Source organism: Egretta garzetta, unplaced genomic scaffold (assembly GCF_000687185.1).
Source record: "Egretta garzetta isolate BGI_Z169 unplaced genomic scaffold, ASM68718v1 scaffold57, whole genome shotgun sequence".
NCBI classification, from domain to species: Eukaryota; Metazoa; Chordata; class Aves; order Pelecaniformes; family Ardeidae; genus Egretta; species Egretta garzetta.
The window spans coordinates 655,222-679,742 of record NW_009260180.1 but is presented as its reverse complement, the minus strand read 5'-3'; the positions used below and the strand labels follow the sequence as shown (position 1 = coordinate 679,742).

The 24,521-nt window shown below is 47.4% G+C and overlaps 2 protein-coding genes across 2 annotated transcripts in view; both read left to right on the top strand.

Annotated features, from left to right (window-relative positions):
* Positions 1-2,247: 2,247 nt before the first annotated feature.
* Positions 2,248-9,919, top strand: LOC118452583 (cytochrome P450 2K4-like). The gene is made up of 9 exons (XM_035897227.1): positions 2,248-2,476; positions 4,656-4,818; positions 5,019-5,168; positions 5,448-5,608; positions 6,847-7,020; positions 7,560-7,701; positions 8,254-8,441; positions 8,950-9,091; positions 9,708-9,919. The coding sequence occupies exons 1-9, from the start codon at positions 2,279-2,281 to the stop codon at positions 9,917-9,919; spliced, it is 1,530 nt and encodes a 509-aa protein (XP_035753120.1). The 5' UTR covers positions 2,248-2,278.
* Positions 9,920-15,455: 5,536 nt separating this feature from the next.
* Positions 15,456-24,521, top strand: part of LOC104128972 (cytochrome P450 2W1) — a 12,484-nt gene continuing 3,418 nt past the window's right edge. Inside the window, 7 exon segments of the mRNA XM_035897220.1 lie at positions 15,456-15,593; positions 15,595-15,657; positions 18,090-18,252; positions 20,205-20,354; positions 20,444-20,601; positions 21,366-21,539; positions 24,425-24,521. The exon segment at positions 24,425-24,521 is cut by the window's right edge and continues 36 nt beyond it. Of these exon segments, the coding sequence (XP_035753113.1) occupies positions 15,456-15,593; positions 15,595-15,657; positions 18,090-18,252; positions 20,205-20,354; positions 20,444-20,601; positions 21,366-21,539; positions 24,425-24,521 (943 nt within the window).

Below are 24,521 nucleotides of genomic sequence, written 5' to 3'. Positions count from 1 at the left end.
CAGGCTCATTTTCTAGGAGGAACTGGTTATTTCCCTGAGCTATGCCCACAAGCTCTGCTTACCTGAAGATGGTATCAGTTCTGGCTTGGGCTGGTGGAAAGACAGCAACACGTGAACCGTGAGGAACGTTTTCTCCTTGGTCCTGTGTGGGATGCCTCCCCTGCAAGCCAGCAGCTCAGCTGTAGGCTGTGTTCAGGATTGCATGCTGGAAGTGAAGGTACACGAAGAAGAAATGGAGGCAAGAACATCATGTTAGCTGTGTTCTAAAACTGCAATGATTCCCTCCCACTGGAGAACTCATCCGTCATTTCCCACATGCATCAGTCCAGCAGGTTGCAAGTCTATGGGCTCACTGCTTGAGAAAAGATTTCACCCTATATTACCACCAAGTACAACCCGAAGCTTTGACCAGCCTGAAAGCCCTTGAGAAGGTGCTCTTGCTGTCTTTGGCAGTAGCCAGCTCTACTCTAACAGAGCAGCGGTGGCTGTATATAGACAAAAAGAGTAAATTCCCTCCATCGGTACCAAACTCTGCCCATGTAGGATTTGTTTCCTCACTCTTACTGTATCTTACAAAGTCTCAAGAGTCCCAGCGATCCCACCATTCACTCAGAGAAGAGTCTGGCAGAACAGGATATTCTTGGAAATGTCAGAGAGAAGAGGGCACAGGCTGAGACCTTCACCATTGTGCAGCAAATCTTGAGATGGACGTGACCATCCATTGCCCTCCTTGCTTTGCCTGCCCTGCCTAGTCCTCTTCTGCAGCAGGTAATTCCCCCTTGTGAGAAAACTCCACTCCTGATAACAAGCCTTGGAGAACAGGCAGATGTGCAGGCACCTTTTTCACGTCAATCTGGTTAGAGTTTATTGATTCCCCTTGCCTTCAGCTAATGCACTTTTATTATTATTAATAAATAATCATCATTTTTCCATCAGTGGAGCCTGGACCCAGGAGCCTTGGAGGATTCTAGCAAAAGTGTTATTAATACTAAAGGTTTCTAAAAGGTTGAACAGCAGCATGGCCCAGTAATCTGACAGAATCTGCAACCAGGGAGCAAAATATCCCCACTTGTGAATATGTGATAGAGCATCAAGTTGTCTCTTCCCCCCAGAGCAACCATTTAAAACTGTGGCCTCTGTTCATGATACTTTGGCTTCGTTGCCACCCCCCAAGGATGCAGGTGGCTCCTGGGGAGCTCTCGCCTGGGCACGCAGGCTCTTGCAGGAGCCTGCCCTGGCCCGGTGCGTGACTCACTGCACCCACAGTGCCAGAGCTGCCGCTCCGTGCTGCTCCGGGCTGGCACCCGCTCTGCAGTAGCTGCCCGGGCAGCCTCCGTCCTCCATCCTCTGCCTGGCCAGCTGCAGAGCCTCATCCTGGCCCCTCCCAGGTTACAAAGATCCAGGATGTCTTTCCCAATCTAGGCAGAAGCATTGTCTGGAGGGGTCGGTTTGTCCTAGAGGATTGCATGCATCTGCTCATAAACAGGCAGGACAGCCAGGAAGGAGTCATCACCAAACCCAGAGTTGGAGATGGACATCCAGGCACACTGTCCTCTGGACAGTGAACTGCAAAATAGTGACTGAAGTGGTTTCAGGGGCATTTGGGGATTGCCAGCAGAGGATTTTTGGGACAAAGATCAGTAAAAGTGTCAGCAAAATGAAAACACTGTGTTGCTCGAGGTGATTTTACTGGGGTGGCAGGAAAGCAAAGAGAATCAGAGCTGTCACCTGTCAGTGGACTTAATCCCGTCTGCAATCCTGAATTAGCACTTCTTCAGGCCACCACTGTTCCAACTCCTCCATGGTCAGCCTTGTCTTCCCTAAGGACTTTCTTGCCAGCTGCACCTTAGGCCATGTGTTATTGTGGGCTTTCCCTCCTGCGTCCTGCTTCCTCCATTGCATCACCAGTGGTCCAGCTGAGTCCTATGACCTGGCACCGTGACAGCAATCCAGCACAGGTCCTGGCCCTTAATTCTGCCCCTGAAATCACACAGACCACAACATGCCCATAACACAGATTTTTCACTGGAAAACAAACACCTTGCCCCAGTGTTGTGGATGAAATAGGAGCTCCAGATTAAGATAATCCATGTTTCAAAATAAAATAGGGTGCTTTATTTGGCAGGAAAAAAAAGTACATCTGGTCTAAATGGTAGTAAACAAGACCTTGGAGTCCTTTTCTCTGTGTAAAGCTACTTCCCCAGAAGGTGTGTTCAGGCAATGACAGGAGGGCTATAAAGGGACCCCGAGATGCTCGTACCCACACTTTGATCTAGACATGGCCCTGCAGAGTTTGCTGCAATACGTGGGCTCTAGCTCGCTGCTCTGTTTGGCAGCAGGGCTGGTCGCTCTCCTTTACTTTCTTACCAGCTTGAAGAAGTCAGTTTGCAGTTTGCCTCCTGGGCCACGACCTCTTCCTCTGATTGGAAACTTGAATGTGGTGGACCTGAAAAAGCCGTTCCAGTCGCTGACAGAGGTAGGGTCTGAGCGAGCAGACAAGAGGAAAACGTGCAATTCTGGAAGGGAGAAATGCAACCGGGGACATGGGGATGAGGTGGTGTTTGCATTGTGTGGAGGGCAAAGATGAGATATTTAGTGTATAGGCAGGCTGGCAGAGTGACTTTACTTTCAGAGGTAGACAAACACACATATATGTGTTTATATATAATACATACGTTCCTTCCTTTATACACAGACAAGCATAGGTCCCCAGCCCTTGCAATTAGCTCCATGTTGTTGCTATTTCAAGCCCCTCAGAGGCTGCAGGTAGGACACTCGAGCTGGGCCAGGCTGCTGGCAGATCGGGACCGTTTGCCATCAAGAGACGCCTCATTGCAGACAGACCTCTCCCACTGAAGGTAGGTACGAAGGAAGAAAGGGAGGAAGGAAGGAAGGAAGGGTATCGTCCCCACAGCAGAGGAAATGGGGTCATACGCACACTTATTTCCAAAGCAAATTACATCCCTGCAATGCAAAGCTCAACTCTGCCTCCCCAACCCTTCCCCTGCAGACACTGGCCAGGGTTACTTAAGACTTGATGCGTGGCTTTTATATGTCTAGGCAAACAAATTGCTTTTTCTCATGCAGGTCCAAGGATACTTTTATGTCTAAAAGAGAAAAAAAAAGGACTTAAATATTTTAAAGCCAGGTGTTTGTTTCAGAAAGTGTGTGCTGTGCTCCTGTAGGGAGGTGGGGACAATTCAGTGTGAATTCAGATTTCTTCTGGTTGCTGTAGAGATGGTTGAGGTGCCACAAGTGACCTGTCACATACCCTGTGTGTGTTCTTACTGCACACCGTGACCGGGGAAACCCCATCCACCGTGAACTCCTTCAGCCCACCTGGGAGGGCAGGGCAGGCACAGAAATTCTCCAGTTAGTCATAGAAGGAGGGCATCCTCAGCTGCAAAAGTACAGCATTCCTGTGGCAGTCACACAGTGTTCTTCTGCCTTTTTTACGGTGCCGAGGATCGTGCAGAGCAGTTTTGATGGGCTTCTGGTCCTGAGCTCCCATCTGATCATAGGCATGTTTGAGGGTGCCGGTGTGAACGAGCAACTATTTTTGGTGGTACTGGGGGATTTTATGATACAAATGTCTACGCAAAGGCACCAGACTCATTTCCTATAATCTGTCAAGAATCTTTCTTTAGGCTTTCAGACCTGCCACATCCAATACTTGTGTTGCTGAGAAAAACCAGGGTTGATGCCAAGAGGTACTAATGCAAACAAATGACCACCGGAAAGCTGGGAGGAGGCTGTGATTCCCTGCCCCTGGCTCTGCCACAGACTCCGTGAGCTGCCAGGGAGGAAAGAACGAGTGTTAATGTTATCTCCCAAGCCGTCAAACCACCATTTGATGAAAACAAATTCAATTTGTCTGGTGTAATAACAGGACCTGCTTCTAATCTGAAATTCAATTTTCAGTATGTACCTAATGCATAGCAAATGGTAACCCAGGCACATCGGAAACAAGAAGGCATTTGGAGCGGATAGCTTGCAGTGTGTTTAAACGAAGTCTAAAATACCGAGTGAACGATTACGTTGTCAAAGCCACCCAGATGATTCATATTTAATTTGCTTTCAAAGCCTAGAGCTCCTGTGACATTATTTACAAGAATAGGCTTCCTAGCTGGATTCAAGTTTCTGGTGGCCAGTAAATAATTTTGCGATGACTGCAACGCTACCCACCTTGCCATAATTAGAGACAAGTGCTGTCCTGAAAGAAAGAGTTATTGTTGAGCTTTGTTTTTGTAGTAGTTGTGGCTTCAGCCTCAAAGATGTGTGCATGCCTGCTTGCCTCGGGGTCAACAGCATTAAAATAAACAGGCCTGCCTGCTACGGCATTTTCTAACCGGCCTCCAAATGGTGGTGTTGCTACACTGGCCTGTTACTGCAGAACACCACAGGAATGCAATGGCATTTTCTTGACTTCTCCTCTGATAGGAGCAGCGATAGCAGACACCTTGTTGTGCAAACAGGGTGCAAGCAGAGATGCTGGCAACTGATAGCTCTTGCTCATTAGTTGCATTACAGCAGCACCTGGAGACTTCAGGCAGGGCTGGGAGGCTCCTTCCGGGCTAGAAACCACCCAGGGTGGCTAGAGCTAGTGTTTGGGTCCAGATCTGGTTTTGAATGAACATATTTATTCACTCTGACAGCTCTCCAAGATATATGGCAGCGTCTTCACTGTGCATTTTGGACCCAGGAAAGCTGTGGTACTGGCTGGATACGAAACCATCAAGGATGCCCTTTTAAATCACGCTGAAGAATTTGGAGAGAGGGCAGAAATACCCATATTTAGGAAAATGACCCAAGGAAATGGTAAATGACCTTTTGGTTGGTTAGTTTTCGTAGTTGGTCTATGTTCTTTATATTCTTACAGCAGGAGAGTACAATCCTCTTACAGATTACTTTTTGTTTATCTAACAGTGTATCAAGCAGCTTTCATACCAGGGTGTAAGAAGGCCTTACAGGTGTTTGATAACCACAGGTAACATAAGGATGTCACACCTTTATTTTAGGCATAGCATTCAGCCATGGAGAGCTATGGAAAACTATGAGAAGATTCACCTTGTCCACACTGCGAGATTTCGGAATGGGAAAGAGAACCATTGAGATTCGAATCCTGGAGGAAGTAAATTCCCTTATCAAATATTTTGAATCCTATCGCGGTGAGTGTCAAGACTTTCATCCAGAGACAGAAAACATGTCTAACAGAACAATAAAGATTAACGGAAGTTTAACTCTGAGCAAATGATGGCTAAAGTTCAGCACATGCTGAAGCAGGTTATTAACTTGAGATCTTAAAACACTGAAACCAAGTTCCCTGTTATGCATTCTGAGTGGTGAATGAGTTTTTTCTTTGGGAGCTCAGGACAACATTTCCATGGGAATCCAGACTGAAATGGGGATACTCACATCGTCATTTGTTTTCGTTGTTTGAAATACAGGGAAACCATTTGATACGAAGATGATACTCAACAATGCCGTATCCAATGTCATCTGCTCTATATTGTTTGGGGAGAGGTTTGAATATGATGATCCTGTATTTCTAACTTTGCTGAAGCTGTTAAATGAAAATACTAAGCTGTTGGGCTCCCCTATGGTGCTGGTAAGAGCTTGATTTTACGTTTTGGCTTTTAGCTTTTTTGAGGATATCTGGTTCCCCATGTTTGTCCTCCAGGCCTCCCACATCTTGTTTCTTGAGGCGAGAACATGAACCTACCAGCCAGCCAGCCTGTACGGAACACATCTGTGGTTCTGTATCCGGAACACACAGATTCCCAGGCCCCTGGCCTTAATCTGTGAAGTTTATTAGTAAAAGAAAAAACCCAAAGTCATTGCAAAAGAAACCATTTTACCTCCTTTGAAGAGCAGAAGCCCAATTCATCTCTCATATCAGAGACTGGCCCTGAAATGACATCTCAAATCTGCCTCCTTGTATTACACTTACAGTAACTATCTTAGTTCTGCCTCTCCTAGAACTAGGTTTGACGAACTTATTTTTCTTTCATTTTGGCTACTGAAACTCAATCTTAGCAAACTAACATCTGATGTAAGCCCGTTCCTTCCTGACACAAATCTTCTGCTTTGAATGCCAATGTAGTGGTCTCTCTGAGCTGCCCTGGGGTCTGCGGCTGGCTGTAACTCCAGATGAGCTAAGCCCAAAAAGCACCACCCAAGCACAGGTAGAGTTACACACTGCATACAGTCTCCCAGGACACGGCACCAGCTAACAGCGGTGTTTGTTGTCTGGCAGGGCAGCCAGTGGTCTCCCTGAAGATGTGTGCACCTCTCATGGGATGATGGGGGTGAGACCCCTCCTTTCTCCTGACAGCACACGTGTCCGTACGACATACTGCAATGTTGTGCCTGGCCAGCTCCTAGGAACAGTGTAGCTGGGTTAGCTCAGCGCTGTGCCTAAGCTAATTGGCTTGGAAAGCATCGTGTTGACACAGCAATGTTGTGTCTGTGGAGGGGGCCAGTCCAAGTCCCTTCTGCTGCCATAGGATGTGACACGCCTGAGGGCTTTCCCTGGAATAAGTACAATGTTCACATTCCCATCTTTCCCATCTGAGACCTTCTGTCCCACCACCTACACAGCTGGAAGCCCTGAAAGAAGATTAAGCTGGTGAGCCTCCCAAAAGTCATGGCAAGGACTCACGCAGAGGTATAACAGAGAGAACACTGTTTCTGCAGCAAGTCATAGCTGCTTGGACTGTGCAAGCAAATGTGGGGGAATTATGGCCTGAAATGTCAGGGCATAGGACAAGGTACCAGCAGTGTGATTTGCGATACCAGTATGTGTTTGAAACGCTGGTTAACGATAAGACTTCTCTTGCTCCACAGTTATATAATTTCTACCCATCCCTTGGATTTCTCTCTGGAGCTTCCAAGACTGTGCTACAAAATGTCAGTGAACTGAACGCGTTTCTCCAGAAGCTCTTCCAGGAACACAAAGAAGAGTTTAATGAAAATAACTTAACAGGCTTCGTTGACGCCTTTCTGATGAAGCAACAACAGGTACTTTAAAGCTGTGCTTTAAGTTTCAGTCTTCTACTCTCTTAGCTCTGACTTATTATTAGGACTGACCATCTGTCAGGGACTGGGAATGAGTGGAAACAGAAGAACTGCAGTGAGCAGAATATTTCAAAGCTCGTACTCACGGTGAGCTGTGCTGTACTTGCTCCATAGCTCCACCGAAACTGCTGGTTAAAGGGATCTAAAGGGAGTTGTCAAGATGTCCCACATGGGTGAAATAAGTTACCACTCAGCACAGGTAAGGAGGAGATCATCCGGAACCTTCCTGTGAGAATGGTACAGTGATAAACTTCATTGCAGTAACTAAACTCCAACTAACCTTATACTTGGACCTGGGGATTGCACATACGCTTGGGAGCAGACAAATTCCATGCAGCGTAGGTCCTCGTGCTAAAATGCTAAACGTTTAGTTTCCCAGAGCATATAAAGTCACAAAAAGGTAAAATGCAATGAAAACGGTGGCAACACAGTCACATATCACTTGCAGTAGAATTTATGGCCATTACCTATCTGTTTTGAAGGAGTCGAAGAAACCCCACACTCCGTTCCACAACGGAAACCTGTTGTTTTCAACCCTGGACCTCTTTGCCGCTGGGACTGAGACTACGTCTACAACTGTGCGCTGGGGTCTTCTTCTGATGATGAAATACCCAGAAATTCAGAGTAAGGCTGAGAAGTCCTCTTGTACAATATATTGTTGCATGCTTAAGGCTTTGGTTGTGGAAGGGAGTGGAACTCATTCAGTGTCGTCTAGAGTAATTATTCTGAGTACTCTGCGAGAGATAACAACTGTTGATTTTACAAAGGAATTTTATTCAGCTGGATTGCAATAAACCAGCCCAGCCAAGTGGGAGAGGCTAAGGGCCAGTCTGCAGTTACAGTAAATCCCCCATCGTTATTCTCCTGCAGGCTATGGGCTTACGTCAGTAAAGGTCTCCTCAGGAGCTGATTCTGATCTGTTTTCTGTTGAAGGCTCTGGGGTGGCACAGGTGTGTAATCGGAATCACGCACGGGATGTACTGTAGGGACTCCATTCAAGCTCCCTTGGCTCAACAACAAGCCTGAAAGAACCACACCATGCCCTGGCTTACCCACCTCTGCTCTTCCCAAATATCCCTCAGAGTTTTTCCTTTTCTTCATCCTGGCCAAACTGGAGGCCATTTCAGTCACAAGATAAGAGGGTTATCAGCTTCTTAATCCTTTCCTCCCTCCAAGGAAAGATTCAGGAGGAAATGAACCACGTCATTGAACCAGGAGAGATGCCTAAGTTGGAGGACCGGAAAAAAATGCCTTACACAGATGCAGTGATACATGAAATACAAAGGTTTGCCAATATTGTCCCAATGGGTGTATCACGATCAACTCCTACCGATGTGAACTTCCACGGCTATGTGATTCCTAAGGTGAGCTTTGAGGTTAGCAGCCTACACTGCACAGATTCTTTGCAGTTTTGTTTAAAGCAGACAGGACAAAAAATATAAAAATCTAAAGACACCATGATGCGTGGTTTAATCTATGATGTGATCCTTTTCCTTGGATCCAGGACAGCTGTTCTAAACAGGCACTGGGCTGTGGTTTGTTACAGCTCTTTGAATCCAGAATAACCAGAGAGTTTAATTAAATCACACTGGTTTGAATCTCTTATGCCAAATGGGGAACCTCTACTTCAGCATCTTTTCTGGAAGATCTGGCACTGTAAGAAAGGAATGTTTTGTGGTCCAAAAAGAGAGCAGCAGCTACTGATAACAGGCAGAGCCACAGTAGGGCAGCATGGAAGCATCCCCCAGTTCCATTTGCCATGGCTCAGTTTTACTTGCCTTTTCACATTAGAAGAAAAAGAAAGCAGCCCAGCTCAACTAGGAGAGTCATCTGCTCCGAACAGCTACTGTGAGTTTCTTTGATCCCTTTCAGGGCACGGAGATTATTCCGCTGCTGACCTCCGCTCTGAATGACGAGTTACACTGGAAAACCCCAGATCAGTTCAACCCTTCCCACTTCCTGGATGCTGATGGAAACTTCATTAGGAGAGAGGCATTTATTCCATTCTCCATAGGTGAGGGGCAGGGGGTGCAACACCTCGTGCTAGACTAGATATAAGAAAGAAATTCTTTACAATGAGGGTGGTGAAACACTGGAACGGGTTGCCCAGAGAGGTAGTGGAGGCCCCATCCCTGGAAGCATTCAAGGCCAGGTTGGACGGGGCTCTGAGCAACCTGATCTGGTTAGCGGTGTCCCTGCTTACTGCAGGGGATTGGACTAGATGACCTCTAGGGATCCCTTCCAACCCAAAACATTCTATGATTCTATGATTCTAATGGCACAGTTCCCCCTGATTCCAGGAAAGTATGAAAGTCAGGGACACAGAACATAGGATAAGGGATTTCTGGTCGTTTCTCCTGTCTGCCATTGCTGTAGGTAACCACCTCTTCTTTGGGAGATCTGAGGGACACTGATTTACCCAGAGTCACTGAATAATTTCACATACCTGCAGGCTTCTGCGTGGTTTGAGAGAAAGTCAGTAGCACCTCTAGTATACAGAGAGAAGGAAGGAAAAATTTCCTACCTCAGCAGCCTGCTCTTACAGACTGTACATCCAGTTTAGACAGTCTCAGACATAAGCACTGACAGTTACAGTGCTGATCATTTACTTCTCTCCTGGTTGTTTTCAGGACGAAGGGCTTGTGTTGGAGAAGGACTGGCCAAAATGGAGCTGTTCCTCTTCTTCGCAGGCTTGCTCCGCAGATTTGTTTTCCAAACCCCTCCGGGAGTGGACAGGTCAGACCTAGATCTCACTGCTGATGTTGGCTTCACCTTGAACCCCATGCCTCACCTGGTTTGCGCTGTGCCCTACGAACAATCAAACAACATCGAGCTAGAGTAGCGAACACTGCAAGCTTGAAAGCAAGTCTGGTTACGAGGGGGAAAAGCTGTCTGTACCTGAGCTTTAGGGGGAGGAAGACACCGGGCACTGCTATTTTTCCCTCGTTTATGTGATTCTTTCCAAGAGCCCTTGCAGTGTCCGCACAATGCAAACCCTTCAGACACCCCTGAGTACTGCTCTCAGAAACAGTGTGATTCATTCCTGGAACAGCACATCAGAGATGCAGTTTTCAGGGCTGTTTGAAAGAATGAAATGGTTTTAAGCCTCCTCTATAGATGCAACCCATCAGAGGCTCTCCCCTGAGAGCCTCCATGGGGAATTTGTCAGTCCAAAGTCCAAGCTCTATAGCAGAGCTGATTAGCGATGGCCCAGTTGGAGACAACAGACACTTAATGGATCTAGAAATCTCCCCAGGACGGTTGTTCAGCTGAGCCTCAGACTGAGCTTCCATTGTGCGATACAAGCTGCCTTATCTTTATTACAGAGTCCCAGACATGAGGGTGTAACATGGGCTGATGCCAAGAGCCAGGCACAGGACAGTTATCAGAAAACATCTAAGTGGTTTGGGAAGTGGGTTCATTCCAACTCACACCAGGCACTTTATGCTGAAAAGCCTATTTATGATGGGGCCCGTTGAGCAGCTTCCTCCTTCTGCTAAGGCAGGCATTTCTACCACTCCCTCCCCTCTCCTGGCTTCATGCTGGCTCTGGCACTGCTCCGATCCCTTGCTGAGCCAGCCTAGGTCCCTAAACTGGCAAAAAATAACCAGCCACAGATAGCGAAGAGCTTCTGCATCAGCGTGGCTAACGCTGGACACAAGCCTGAGGCAGTGCGCGGGCGATGCAGCCTGGGGCTGGGCACAGGGCTGCCGTGTTCCCATCAGAGAGCCGAGAGGGGCTCAGCCCTCTTCTCTGCTTGCACCTTAGGAGCTGCAGTTGCTCTCTAGATCCTTTCTACCCTCCACAGAGAGAGAGAGAACGGATCCTTCAGTGGATCATTCAACTGCCGTAAGGTCCAAATTGCTCACTCTCTCCACTGACTGCCGGGTGAGCCATCATCCACAGGCTCCTAATTCAAACTTGAGTTCCTTATATCAGGTGTGCTGGGATGAATAGGGACAGTATTTGCCATTTGACTGAAAATGGACCTTAAACTCTTTAGAAAATGTTGCTGCCTGTCTTCTGCTCTACACCAGATGCACAGCCCCTGGCATTTCGAGCTGTCTTCCTCTCCAGACATTCCTTGTGCCAGGGACAGGCAGCAAGGTCTGCAGGCAGAGTTACAGGTCAGCCTGCACTGCTGAGCAAACACCACTGTCATGGGCTCCCGTGGAAGTTGTATGTGCTCAGTACACAGCAGGAGCACGGCCATCGCAGGAAGAGCTGCAAGCAAAATTTTGGTGCTTGCAGAAGTGCTTTGGCCACTTAGGTAGGAACTGAAGTTACAAATTCGGAGCTGATAAAGCTCACATTCTGCCAGCAGAGATCCTGCATCACTGTCAAGGCTGATAGGATTTTGAATGTAGTCACTGTGAAAATAGATGTAAAACTGGCAATAGAGTCTGGAAGAAGAAGCAGGTTACGACTTTGTTACCGAGTCACTCATCTGTACCATTAACTTGTCAGTGGGGGTCTCTGTAGAAAGCTGAGGACACCCCAGAGACTGCGGCTATCCTAGAGCAGCTCTTTGATTACTACAATTAATGATTTATTTCACGTAGCAGCCATTAGGAGTAGGAACAACTAGCTGTACCCGCAAGGCAGGAAACCACCCATGAGTTAGGGAGTCACTGAAGATGCTTCTGTGTTGGGTTGGCAGCAGGAACGGCAGGCAAGGATGAAAAGAAAAAAGGGGGAAACAGAAAGTTATGGAGACTGAGGGGGTGGTTATGTAAATCTGTAACATAAAACTAAAGTTGCTTCTTCTAAAGCCGATCTGTGCTGCAAATGAAAGGAAAGAAAGGAGGAAGAGAATATGAAGGGATGACAAAGCAGAGCTGTCTTCGTTTGGCCAAGACATCGACTCTTCACACTGGCTTTAGTTGGTGCGAATAAAGGCAGCCCTCGAATAGTTGCTTTGTACCTTGTACTGGTATTGCACTTCTACATGCTTCATGCCATGGGGCCAGCTCCGGCTTCTGGATACATCTCAAGGAGTCTGCTTAACAAGCTATGTGACAAGAAAGCCCTTGCTGCTGCATCTGCTTATGTTTGGTTTGCTATTCACTGTCTAACTACTGCAAGCCTGATAAATAAATATTTTTCTCTGTTGCTGTTGATCTATCTGGTGTTGCAGGATGAAACTGATTTGGGGTCAAAATGATAAAGTTGGGCTGCACCACCTTTAATACACCCACCTTAGAGAGGTGAGCACAGGGATCCCTGGGCAGCATTGCAGCCCAAGACGTTTAGCGATGCAAAGAGTGAGCAATACTCATAGCCACAAACAGCTCAAAGGAAACGACTGAATTTCCAACTCCACAAAATCACAACCGAAAAGGTCTTTTTAATACTTAAAGAATTGTCCCCTTCAAAAGTATCAAGATCACGTGCACAGTCCATGTGTTGATGCAGTTTCATTATACGAGAAACCTGGGACCTTGGAGCTCTGTCACCAAGTCTACACTTGGGGTTGAGTCCTTGCTGACTTACAGGACTTAGAGGAACAATCTTCAGAACTCACTATTTGGTGAATTAGAGAGTCCTCCCAAATTCCTAAAGTGCTTAAGACATCATGCAAGGCTTTTTCTTGCGTTGGTCCCTGGGAGACAGACAAGCAGTCGAGATGGTATTACGCTCTGCATACCACTTTTCCAAAAGAATGTAGTGACTTTAGGAGAAGTTGGGACAGGAGGAAAGAAAAATGATGGTGGAGAAGGAAAATCCTTCACATGCGTACTGGCTTGGAAGATATGGTTGTTCGCTCTAACGTGGAGGTGGAGAAGATAAGTAGGAAGAGTAAGGCCATGCAATGTCCCAGAGAAGATGGGTCATCTGCTTCCACCAACCTCTTCTCATCACAAAGGCAAAATGGAAAATTAAAGTGAATGGCAGTAGATTTAAAGTAATAGAAGGAAATAGATTTTTATGCCTGTTACAACCTTTGAATGCTGGAGAAAGGATGCAACTCCATGTAATTCAGCATAAAAACTAGACTCCAAATAAGACCAGGAAAAAACATTTTCTTGGCTGGAGAATTCATTAACTTACAGTGCCCTCGGAGTTCCCACGGTGCCCGGGTCCGGCTGCTGAGACAGGACGTGGCTCTGTATGGCTCTCTAATGTGAGCTCTTACAGCGATGCCTCTGGCTCCTGCCCTTGCTTAAAAGGAACTCATCACAGTGAAAGCCAGCAGGACTTATTTGAGGCTGCGGTCTGGCATGCATCGCCAGTCAAGAACGGGTCTGGCAGGGAAGGCACAGAGATTTGGGGGGATTTAAGTTAATTTAAAGGATGCAGGGCTGGTGCTTTACTGGCTGGCTCTCCCCAGGCTGTCTAACTAGCAGCGCAGTGGCTGTGCTTCGGGGTCAGTGGATGATGCCCACGCTCCACGTCCTCACCGCTGCTACCTGGCTCACGTGCCGTGGCAGGGGATTGCCACGTGGGCTGGAGGGACAGAGGACGACCCGGCTGCGAGCACCCTGAGGGGCCCGGCTGCCCCAGGAATGCACCCGGAGCGGTGTCAGTGCCTGGCAGGTGTTTTGTGCTCGGCTCTGTGTGCTCAGGCAGGGGAGCACGTAGCAGCGTGGCTCCGGAGCGAAACACGTACCAGACACATTATTGAGACAGGAATTTCTTGTCATCGCAAGAGCTTGACTTACCTTTGTCATTTTAATGCATTGCACTCAGAGCCTGGTTTAAAAAAAACCCAATACACTCCCCTGTGGCTTTTCAGAGCTAATTTAAGTCTCTTTCTGAAAGGCCTTTTTATGATTTCAGCGGCTCCCAGGGCAAGGATGAAATAAAAGGAGAGCAGCGGCAACACGTAGCTTTTGCACTGCAGGGTGCTGCTGGTCAAACAAAACCCTGGGGGAGCAAACATTTTGCACAGGGCGCAGAGCACGTGCCATCACAAGTTCTTATCGCAGTGCCCACATTCTGCACCCCGTGCCAGCCCTCATCCTTTTTGCCTGCCTTTACAGCCCCTCTGCCTCCTTGCTCTCCTGAGCAGGCAGGGTTGAGTCATCCTAGGCATGCTCTGGAGGAAACCGTTGCCTCCAGCCCATTTCTTGGAAACTAATAAAAAGAGAAAAAAAAATAATCCCAGAAATGTTGCAACACACTCGCTGCTTCTGGGCGACTGGTGCGCTGTAACATCTACACACTGGACAGGCAGCTCCAGCATGCAACCAAGCAGCCGTTTGCTTTGGGACCGCGCTAACCATAGCTATGCCCTCCTTCACTTTAGGTCCGTTTCCTTCCCTCTTTGCATTTGCAAGCCTGGATAATAGCCTTTGTATGATTTAACCTTTGGATAAATGTACCTTTAGCCTCGTGCTTCCCGATCATGTAAGACAGCTCTTACTTCCCTGAACAATCTTACTCCATTGGCTGTTTATTCCCAATATCCTCCTGAAAGCCACTATTCAATCAGGTAGACCTCAATTCCTTCTCTGTAAGTTTTAAACCTTTATGAGGGATGCAAGCTCCAAGTGTTTCTTACCTTTGACTTAAAATAATTCCATTTTCCTGTCATGTCCCTCTTCTGAAGCCGGCCAGGTCAGCTAGCTTCATTAACTTCATTAACTTCTTCCCTCTGTCTCTTAGAAGCTGCTCTCGCAAAATGAAAAATCCCCCCAGAAGTTTCAAATCTATTTTTGTCTTTCCATTCCACTCATGAATCCACTCATGATCACTTGATCCAAGCTAATTTTCCATGGCTAGCTATGACATGTCCTCTACTTCAGACACAAAGTCTGAAATCATATCCTTTGTGGGCAGTTCAGAGCTAACTTTATGAAGAAGTTCATGGACTACGACCCCCAGGGATGCACGGGCTTTGCCATTACTAACAACCTTTGGTCTCCACTTGACATCAAGAAGGCTAAAGCCTCCCGTAACAATACGATTTGTGTCTCTGGTAACACGGAGATCCCAATCCCTATCCAAATCTGAATCTGGAGGTTTCTAATAGGATTCAGAGAAACCTTTTCATTTCCCCGTGTCAGCGGAGTGTGTGGAGGGTCATCGTACTGCTAATAAAGGACCTCGAGGTCTCCGGGGGAGGAGGAGGTTATAGAGGAATGCCAAGCACCTTTTCCCATGTATATGTTCTTGCACACACATGCATGGGTTTGTAATTTGAAACTCTCTTTACTTCTGGACAGGCTTTGCAAACTGCTTAGACCACATTCTCTGAGGTGTTTAAAGAGGGTGGAGTATGCAGTATTTATTTAGGTACTCTACAAACCTTAATAAGAATCGAGTGCTTGTAGCAATCGCAGAGAGCAAACAGAAAGCCAGCTGGCAGAAACTGAACAGTGCCACTGCATTTTTATTGCTTCTAACCCCCTGAAAAATAGATTATTACTAAAAAAATGTCTTTTTTCATTTCATTTATTTCTGATCCTGTATTAATTTGTCTGCTGTGTGCAGCAGTATTATTAGCTGTACTCTATTTTTCAACTGGCTATAAAAATTCAGCTTTTAAATTTCCTCCTGGTCCAACTCCTCTTTCTTCCGATCATTGGTAACCTGCACTTGGTGGATCTTAGAAGGCAAGATAAATCACTAATGAAGGTAGGACAAAAACCCCCAAACCCAGACCCTCACGCATTTTTAAAGCTGCCTGGGATATATCAGTGAGAAATTTTTGTCTTTTTTTAATTCTAACTAAATTTTAAAGGTGTGAAAATTGCTTTGTAATATTTTTCTGGGCTTCTTCTAGCCAATGTCTGTGTTGATGCAATGTCATTTGTGAGTGATCAACCATTAAAAAAAAGACCTCTGGGTAATATGGGATTTCTTCATGTAATTGTGATGATGTACATGAAGTATATAGTGCTTATGGGATTTGAAATATTAATTTGACAGCTTGGACACCCAGAAATCTTTTAAAGCATTAGGACATAACTAACGTAGAATGAAATTACTTCCTTCCCTTCCACCCTGGAGAACTGCAAGGGGAATTCCACGATGCCAGTGACCCTAAAACTGCCTCGGAGAGGGCCAAATCCAGATGCCCCACTGCAAAATCTGCTTCCCTCTCGATGAATTGGATACGCATTGAAATCTCGATGGCGGTACAAGAGAGGGGTGGAAAAGTTGTGCTAAGGAACGAGAATGAACCCCCAGCAAGCTCCTCTATTAACCTGCAATTAAGACAATTTACCTCACTTACGGTGGTAAACTGTTCTTTGGCGCAAGACGAGGCTGGCGCAGGCCAGGGTGTTTGCGCCGGGCTGCTGAGCGCTCCCTCCTCGCCGCAGCCGACAGCACCCTCGGGGATCGACCCGCGCCGGGGTCAGGGAGGGAGGGAGCAAACAGGCAGCGGCAGCTCACGGCTCCCGCAGCGCCGGTGCTCAGCAGATGCTGGTGGCTCTCTGAGAGCAGCCGAGCGGTGGGATGGCGCAGGCACGGGGTGAGGCTCCCAGCACCTGGTGTTGTTATGGGCAATGTCAGGGCTGGGGTCAGTTTACCCAGCGGGGCTGGGCAGACGTTGCGGCAGTCTCTGAATGGCGGTTTGGAATTACCTCCGCATGCTTTCATCACCTGCTGGGCTATATTTGGTGTTGCCGATGTTTGCCTTTGCTTTGGGATTACTCCGGAGGGGTTATCCCTCCACCTCACCCCACAGAGAGCAAAAAACAGTGATTGCGTTGAGCAGCAGGCACCGGCGTTTGTCGGCAGGGCACCCTGATGGGGGTGCAGGGCATGGGGGGTTGCCCCCCTCTCCTCTGCAAAAGCTGCCGGTGGACCCGGCACGGCTGAGGCTGCACGCGTGCACTGGGTGTTTGCTTAGGCAGCGGATTTGGACTGTGGCTTCCCATCGCCTTGCTCCAGCCCAGCCCACGCTCTTCTCAGCTGTCCCCAAGTCCTGCTTTCAAGCTGCCCGGGAGCACGACGCGGCCTCGGTGGCAGGGTGGAGGCAGGCAGGCGTAGTCAGCCTCCCTCGGTCCCCACGGCAGGGCCAGGGAGGCATACGGGCAGGGGCTGGGGGGGCACAACAGTCTCACCCCTGTAAAAAGCCAGCGCGTGGCAGCAGGCACACACACATTGGTCCTTACGGAGTGTGGATTCCCCCGCCAGCCTGCCTCGCTCTGTGCAGACCCCTTCCCTTGGCAAAGAGGAGCGGGGATCCGCGGCACAGCACAGCAGCTCCAGGGACAGACATAGGACATGGCAGCAGGACCGCGTGCTCCTGGAGGGACGTTCAGCCCCCTGAGGTGCTGTGTGGCCTCTGTAAGCTGCCGGCACGGCCCAGCTTTGGTGAGGAGCCGTGGAGAATTTACCTGGGGCATCTCTCTGTGTCCTGGAAAGACACCTCCAGAGCTTTCTCAGTGCAAAACGAGCATGACTTTATGTACAAGCATGGGGACAGTTTTTTTTCGGTTCAGGCAGGCTCCTGCTCCTGCCGTGGGTTTCCCTGCTGTGCCCAGCTGAGGTCCAGGTACCAAAGCCAGGTCCGAGCAGAGGGGCACAGATTTGCCATTTGTGGTCATCCAGTGCAAACAAAACTCCTGGTGTGAGAAAAGCAGCTCCTCTGATCTAGTAGCAGGGACGCAGGAGTGCTCTGCTATTGCTTTTTGCACTTCCCTGTGTGAGGGCATCATTAGTTGCACTGAAATGTCTTCTCTCTTTTCGTCTTTCTCCAGTTTGCCAAATTGTGTTGCCATTTGAGGTCCAGTCTTTAACTCTAGGTGGTTTTTTTTGTTTTTGACTTACTTTCTCCCTAACAGCAAAACCAGATTAGTAATGCACTGATGGGGGTGGGGGTTCTTTCATGGCAAGAAGCCTAAAATCCATACGGATACTAGCCAGGCATCTGTACCAAAATGCCTTGTGTTTGACCGTGATGAGCTCTGGCTCACAGGCACCGTTCTGCAGGTAGCGGCTCCGCGGCCGTTCCCAGCAGGGCACCAGGACGTGCTATGTCCTTTCAGAAAGCAACGGGCGCTTGCCCTGTGCATGCTCCCTCTCTTCCTGACCATCACAGCTCGCCTCTTTTTCAGCTTGCGGAAAAATACGGCCCCATCTTCACCCTCCACTTTGGGTTCCAGAAAGTTGTGGTCCTGACCGGGTACGAAGTTGTGCGGGAGGCGCTTGTGAACTACACAGAGGAGTTTGTAGACAGACCATCCATCCCAATATTTGACCAAATTCAGAATGGAAACGGTACTAGAGAAATGAGCGGGGGCGGGCGGGAGGGACAACACCGTCGCTTAGTGCCAGCCTAACTGTGCTTCCCTGGAGCCCGGCTTTTAAACATCCCCCTTGGGCCCTTCTGAAGCCAAGCTGACAGAAAATATTTGGCTTTCCTCGCTTTCAGGCAATGCCTTCTGGCTTTTCACTACTATCGCTTTTGCTAATGCGCTTGTAGCCGATCCGTATCTTAAACGTTCGAGGGCGAGGAGTGGGATTTTTAAAGGCACGGTGGTGATTCTGGGGTTAATTTCTGTAAGACACCAGTGAGAGTGGCTCTCCACCACCACCACATTTACAAACCTTTCCCATGGTTTCAGGGGACTTCGGACTAACTGGTTTGGCTGTTCGGAGCTGTAGGGTTTTTCCCTGTCTCCCACTGCCAGGTGCCACAATTTTGGACATCATCAGCCCCCCGTGCCTTGCCTCCCCACAACAGCTCTTGGGTGGACCACATGAAACAGGGTCAGGCAGCAGCAGCAGGCTGAGGCTGGAAATTTGCCCCCACAAACAACCTCATGGTTTTTCCAGGGCAACTGAGTATCTCAGAGGACTTTTTGCCTCTTTTTTCCATCCTCTGCTTCAGCTGAGGCTTTAGCTTTGAGCATCCAAAAGGCAGCTTTATATGCTGGTCACAGGCTGAAGTTGGGATTACAATTAGAAATTAAATTACCCAGCCATAATATCAATAGATTAATTTATCGCTACATAAGGAAAAGGAATCAATGGGGAGAAAAGCATTTTTCAGAGCTAATTTACATGTAAAATATCCCTGTGGGAGACTGTCAGTATTGCACTATAAGTCCTTTCACACTTACCTTCTCAGCCCAAGCCTGAGCCACTTAGAGGTGACCCAAAGCTGTAAATTCACGGGGGCTGTTAAGTAGCAACGGTCACAAATTTTCCAATGAAACATTTTTTTCTTCAGAAAATGCCAATTTGTTGACTCCAAAGCTGTTTGCAGAAAATGAGTTATCCAGATGAAAGTGCCTGAATTAAAGAAAAATTAAAAATAAAGTTTAGAAATTAGCTTTGACATTTTTAGAGAAAGAAGTTTTGCTTTCTCTAAATTAAAACTGCATGGCTCTAAAATAGTGTTTATTCTAGAAAAAACAAACACATTTAAAAACCTTAGAGCCAAGACAAAGATGTGAGGTGCTGGAATCCCGATTTTCAATTGACACAAGCTGAGACAGTCTTTGGATTATTGACACAATTTTTTCTTTTGTTATTTCCAACACACTGACAGGATGAAATACTCATCCCTGCTTGGTGGTGTTTGTGGTCATCGAGGCATAAGCCCAATGACCTCGACAAAATGATAGTATTTTTGCCACTGCTGAAAATCCAGTGCTGCTGGGAATCTCCATAAAATGGTTCAGCACTGGCCAGGGTTTGAGGAGATTGAATTATCCCATCTCACATAGATAAAATATCTTTATGACTGGAATAGGACAAAGAGAGAAGCTGCAAAGATACAAGGTTGTTGCTTGAGACCCTAGACTTGCAACTATAGAATCGTAGAATTGTCTAGGTTGGAAAAGACCTTTAAGATCAACCAACCAGGGTCAGAAAGGTTGTGTGATTGACTTAGACCAACATCTCTCCCCAGCTCTACAGCCAACCAGTACTGGTCTGAAAGCCACACCTGCTTATCTCGCACTCAGGAGAGGTCTGGGGAAGACTGGGTTGGGTGGGAGCTTGTTTCCCCAAGCTACAGGCTCAGTGAGACTGGGAGAATGGAGCTGAGAGGATACAGGGATGGGGCACACAGAAATGGGAGAACCCTTAGTCCCCAAATCTGGGGGAAACTGGGCAGCAGAAACGCTTGTGGAGATCCCTCTTCATCCAGGCCCCTATTTTGTTTCGTGTGGTGGGGGTCCTCCATGCATGAGCCCAGCAGTGATGTCTCGCGGCCTCCCCAGGTTTGTTCTTCTCTATCGGGGAGCTGTGGAGAACAACTCGGAGGTTCACTGTATCCAGCATGCGCAACCTCGGCATGGGGAAAAAAATTATAGAAGGGAGAATTTTCGAGGAGCTTCACTTCCTTATCGAGATGATCAAATCCTTCAAAGGTGAGCTGGAGACCATCACAGTGCTGTACAGCCTCATATGTGTTGCTGCTGCTGCAACATCTCACATTTCCATCCTCTTCCCATTTCAGGGGAACCTTTTAGCCTGACGTCCTTCAACTGTGCTCCAATCAACATCACCTTCATCATGCTGTTTGGGGACAGGTTTGACTATAAGGACCCAACATTTCTCACTCTCTTAAGACTCATAGATGAAGTTATGATTCTTCTGGGATCCCCGTATTTGAACGTAAGTAAACTGTTGCACATTTTTTTACACTGGCACATTACATTTATGAGCCATACAAACCATAGAATTTAGTCCAGCAGTTTTCAAATATTCAGAACCAGACACTACACCTCAAATGTGACAATTCTTCCGTCATACCACCTTGGACACTACAAGTGTGCAGCCAGAGTCCCCTTTGCTACTCTCTTTTTGAACTCTATCTGTGTAGAGCTAAAATGAGAACTGAGCTATGGTTGGTTTAGCTCCACAGATTTTTATTTTTTTTTGGCTTCTTCAGCATAATTGCACCCCCTAGGCTTTCTTTGCCTTTGCTGCATTTTCTAAAAAGGCACGTTCAGTGTTGATGGCCAAGTGAGTGAGATTTCACAGGCTGCATTAAAAAAAATGCTTCCTTGGAGAGTACCAGGAAAACTGCTTATCTTCAAACTATCATACTCCATCCTTCACAACTGATGTTGGAAAAAGATAACCAGTCTTATACCAATCTAAACTGACTGGTGGCCTGGCACACTGGAGCCCCAACTCTTTTGAGAGGCTTACCAGGTTGTTACTCATAGAGGATCTGTTCCCGCAGAACAGCATCAATGCTTAAAATTAGGTAGTACTAAATGCAGGCTCAAAGGTTGCAATGCCCTCCCTTATGAAAATCTGCTCAGATACTACAAGACAAAACTCAACTGATTTGTCGTGCCTTAGGAAGAAGCTGTTTCAGCACGCTGATATTTCTGCAGACTTAATGCTTCTCTTTTTTAATTCCTCATTAGTATTTCAATTTCTACCCATTCCTGGGATTTCTTTTCAAAACCCACAAGATTATGCTTGGGAAAATAGAAGACGTGCGCGTCATTTTAAGGCAATACATGAAGGCAAGCAGGGAGGATATCAATGAGAACAGCGTGAGGAGCTACATTGATGCACTGATATTCAAGCAACAAGAGGTATTTGACTGCTTAGCTCTGTTGACTGTTTGCCATGTCTCCTTTGGATTTGCTAGCTAAAAGAGTTGCTGAGTCTTGATTTCAGTCACGTCATGTAAACCTATTGAAATCCATGCTGTTATTCTAGCGGTATTGAAATCAGATGCCCGTCTCTTACAGTTGGTATAATTTCCTGCAGGGATTTTTCTATCAAAATTAAGATACGAAAGCCACTGTCTTAGTCCACTCCTGAAATAGCAGCGTGCTAATAATGTGAGATCAACTCTTTGTTCCTAGTAGAAAATGCATGCATTCACGTGAAAGCTGTCTCTACCTTTCTTTTAACAACAACAAATCAATCAATACTGTTGCTCCAAGATGAATTATACACTTGATCATCCATACAAGTCCCAGCCCTGCCCTGCATCTTACTTTAGTAGAGACTCTGCAGTTTTACACATGAGTTGATTTCACTCAATACAAAATAGTTGGGCCCTGAGCTTTTTCTTCTTTCCAACTGGATCTGGGCCAACCTTAGGCACTAAATATTCTACCTAGTTATGTGGAAGAAGGGTCAGTACAGTCCTAAAGTCCAGCAGAAATGCCCTGAAAGATAATTCTGAACATTGTTGGGGTTTCAAACCTGCCCTTGGGCAGGAGGAGTCTCTCAGAGCTAGGATTAGCTGAATCTCCTTCTGTACAGGGGAGAGACCAGGCAAGGAAGGAGAGGTGGTGGGGTAGCCCTGTACGTTAGGGAGTGTTTTGAGTGTCTAGAGCTTGGCGATGGTGATGAAGGGTTGAACATTTATGGGTAAGAATCAGGGGAAAGGCCAACCAGGCAGATATCATGGTGGCAGTCTGCTATAGTGATCAAGAGACAGATGAAATATTCTATAGGCAGCTGGCAGAAGTCTCACAATTGCTAGCCCTTGTTCTCGTGGGGGACTTCAACCTACCAGACGTCTGCTGGCAATACAATACAGCGGCAAGGAAACAGTCCAGGAGGTTCCTGCAGTGTGTGGAAGAGACCTTCCTGACCCAGCGGGTGAGTGGGCCAGCTGGGGAAGGCACCTCTCTGGACCTGTTGTTTGTGAAAAGAGAAGGACTTGTGGGTGATGTTGGAGGCCGTCTTGGACACAGCAATCACGAAATTATAGAGTTTTCCATTCTTGGAGAAGTAAGGAGGGGCGTCAGCAGAACTGCTACCTTGGACTTCCAGAGGGCAGACTCTGGCCTGTTTAGGAGCCTGGTTGACTGAATCCCTTGGGAGGCAAAGGAGTCCAGGAAGGCTGGGCATTCTTCAAGAAGGAAATCTCAAAGTTGCAGAAGCAGGCTGTTCCCATGTGCCAAAAGATGAGACGGTGGGGAAGATGACTGGCCTGGCTTTGGCTGGAACTCAGGAAAAAAAAAAGCAAATTTATGACCTTTGGAAGAAGGGGCAGGCCACTCAAGAAGACAAAGACATTGTTCCAACATGCCAGAGGCTGTTCGCCTTGGAGACCTGCTGCGGATATGGGTACGGCCCGGGGCAAGACTTACACCCTCTCCCCCGGATTTTCACGGGCCAGCGAGAGCTCACCGGACGCCGCCAGAACTGTGACGCTTTCCAAGGCACGGGCCCCTCTCTCGGGGCGAAGCCATTCCAGGGCAGGTCTCCAGGGAGAAAATTAGAAGGGCCAAAGCTAGAACTTAATCTGGCTACTGCCATAAAAGACAATTAAAAGTATTTCTATAAATACATTAGCAACAAAAGGAGGGCTAAGGAGAATCCCCATTATTTATTGGATGTGGGGGGAAACGTAACATAGTGACAAAGCATGAGGAAAAGGCTGAGGTACTTAATGCCTTCTTTGCCTCAGTCTTTAACAGTCAGACCAGTCGTTCTCCAGGTGCCCAGCCCCCTGAGCTGGAACACAGGGATGGGGAGCAGAATGAAGCCCCCATAATCCAAGGGGAAATGGTTAACAACCTGCTACACCACTTAGACACACACAAGTCTATGGGGCTGGATGAGATCCACCCAAGGGTACTGAGGGAACTGGTGGAGGTGCTCATCAAGCCACTTTCCATCACTTATCATCAGTCCTGGCTAACCGGATAGTCCCCCTGTACTCAGCACTGGTGAGGGCCGCACCTCAAATACTGTGTACAGTTTTGGGCCCCTCACTACAAGAAAGACAGTGAGGTGCTGGAGTGTGTCCAGAGAAGGGCAGCAAAGCTGGTGAGGGGTCTGGAGCACAAGTCTTGTGAGGAACGGCTGAGGGAACTGGGGCTGTTTAGCCTGGAGAAGAGGAGGCTGAGGGAAGATCTTATCACCCTCTACAGCTACCTGAAAGGAGGTTGTAGTAACATGGGTGTTGGTTTCTTCTCTCAAGGAACAAGTGACAGGACAAGAGGAAGCGGCCTCAAGTTGCGCCTGGGAGGTTTACATTGGATTTTAGGAAAATTTTCTTCACCCAAAGGGTTGTTAAGCATTGGAACAGGCTACCCAGGGAGTCACCATCCCTGGAGGTATTTTAAAGTCATCTAGATGGGGCACCTAGGGACATGGTTTAGTGGTAGACTTGGCAGTGTTAAGTTAACAGCTGGACTTGATGATCTTAAAGGTCCTTTCCAACCCAAATGATTCTATGATTCTTTTAAAAACTGCGAGGCTGAGTCTGTGAACAGCATCTGGCCCTGGGCTTCAGCCTGCTTCTGGGTGGAGATGGATACTGAACCAAAACTCCACTCCAAACCTTGCATCTTTGGTGAATGCTATGCATTCAAGATCAGGTCTGTTTTATTACCCAGTTCACAAACACAAGATCATAGTCAGTGTCATAGGCTATGCAGTATTTCCCAAGCTTGCTGAATACTAAGACTGATGGTTTTAAGACCTTTCTTACCACTTGTGTTTTTTCAAGGAGAAAAACAAGAAAGACAGCCTCTTCCATGATGACAACTTAATAGCATCCATACTCGACCTGGTCATGGCGGGGACAGAGAACACAGCCACCACGC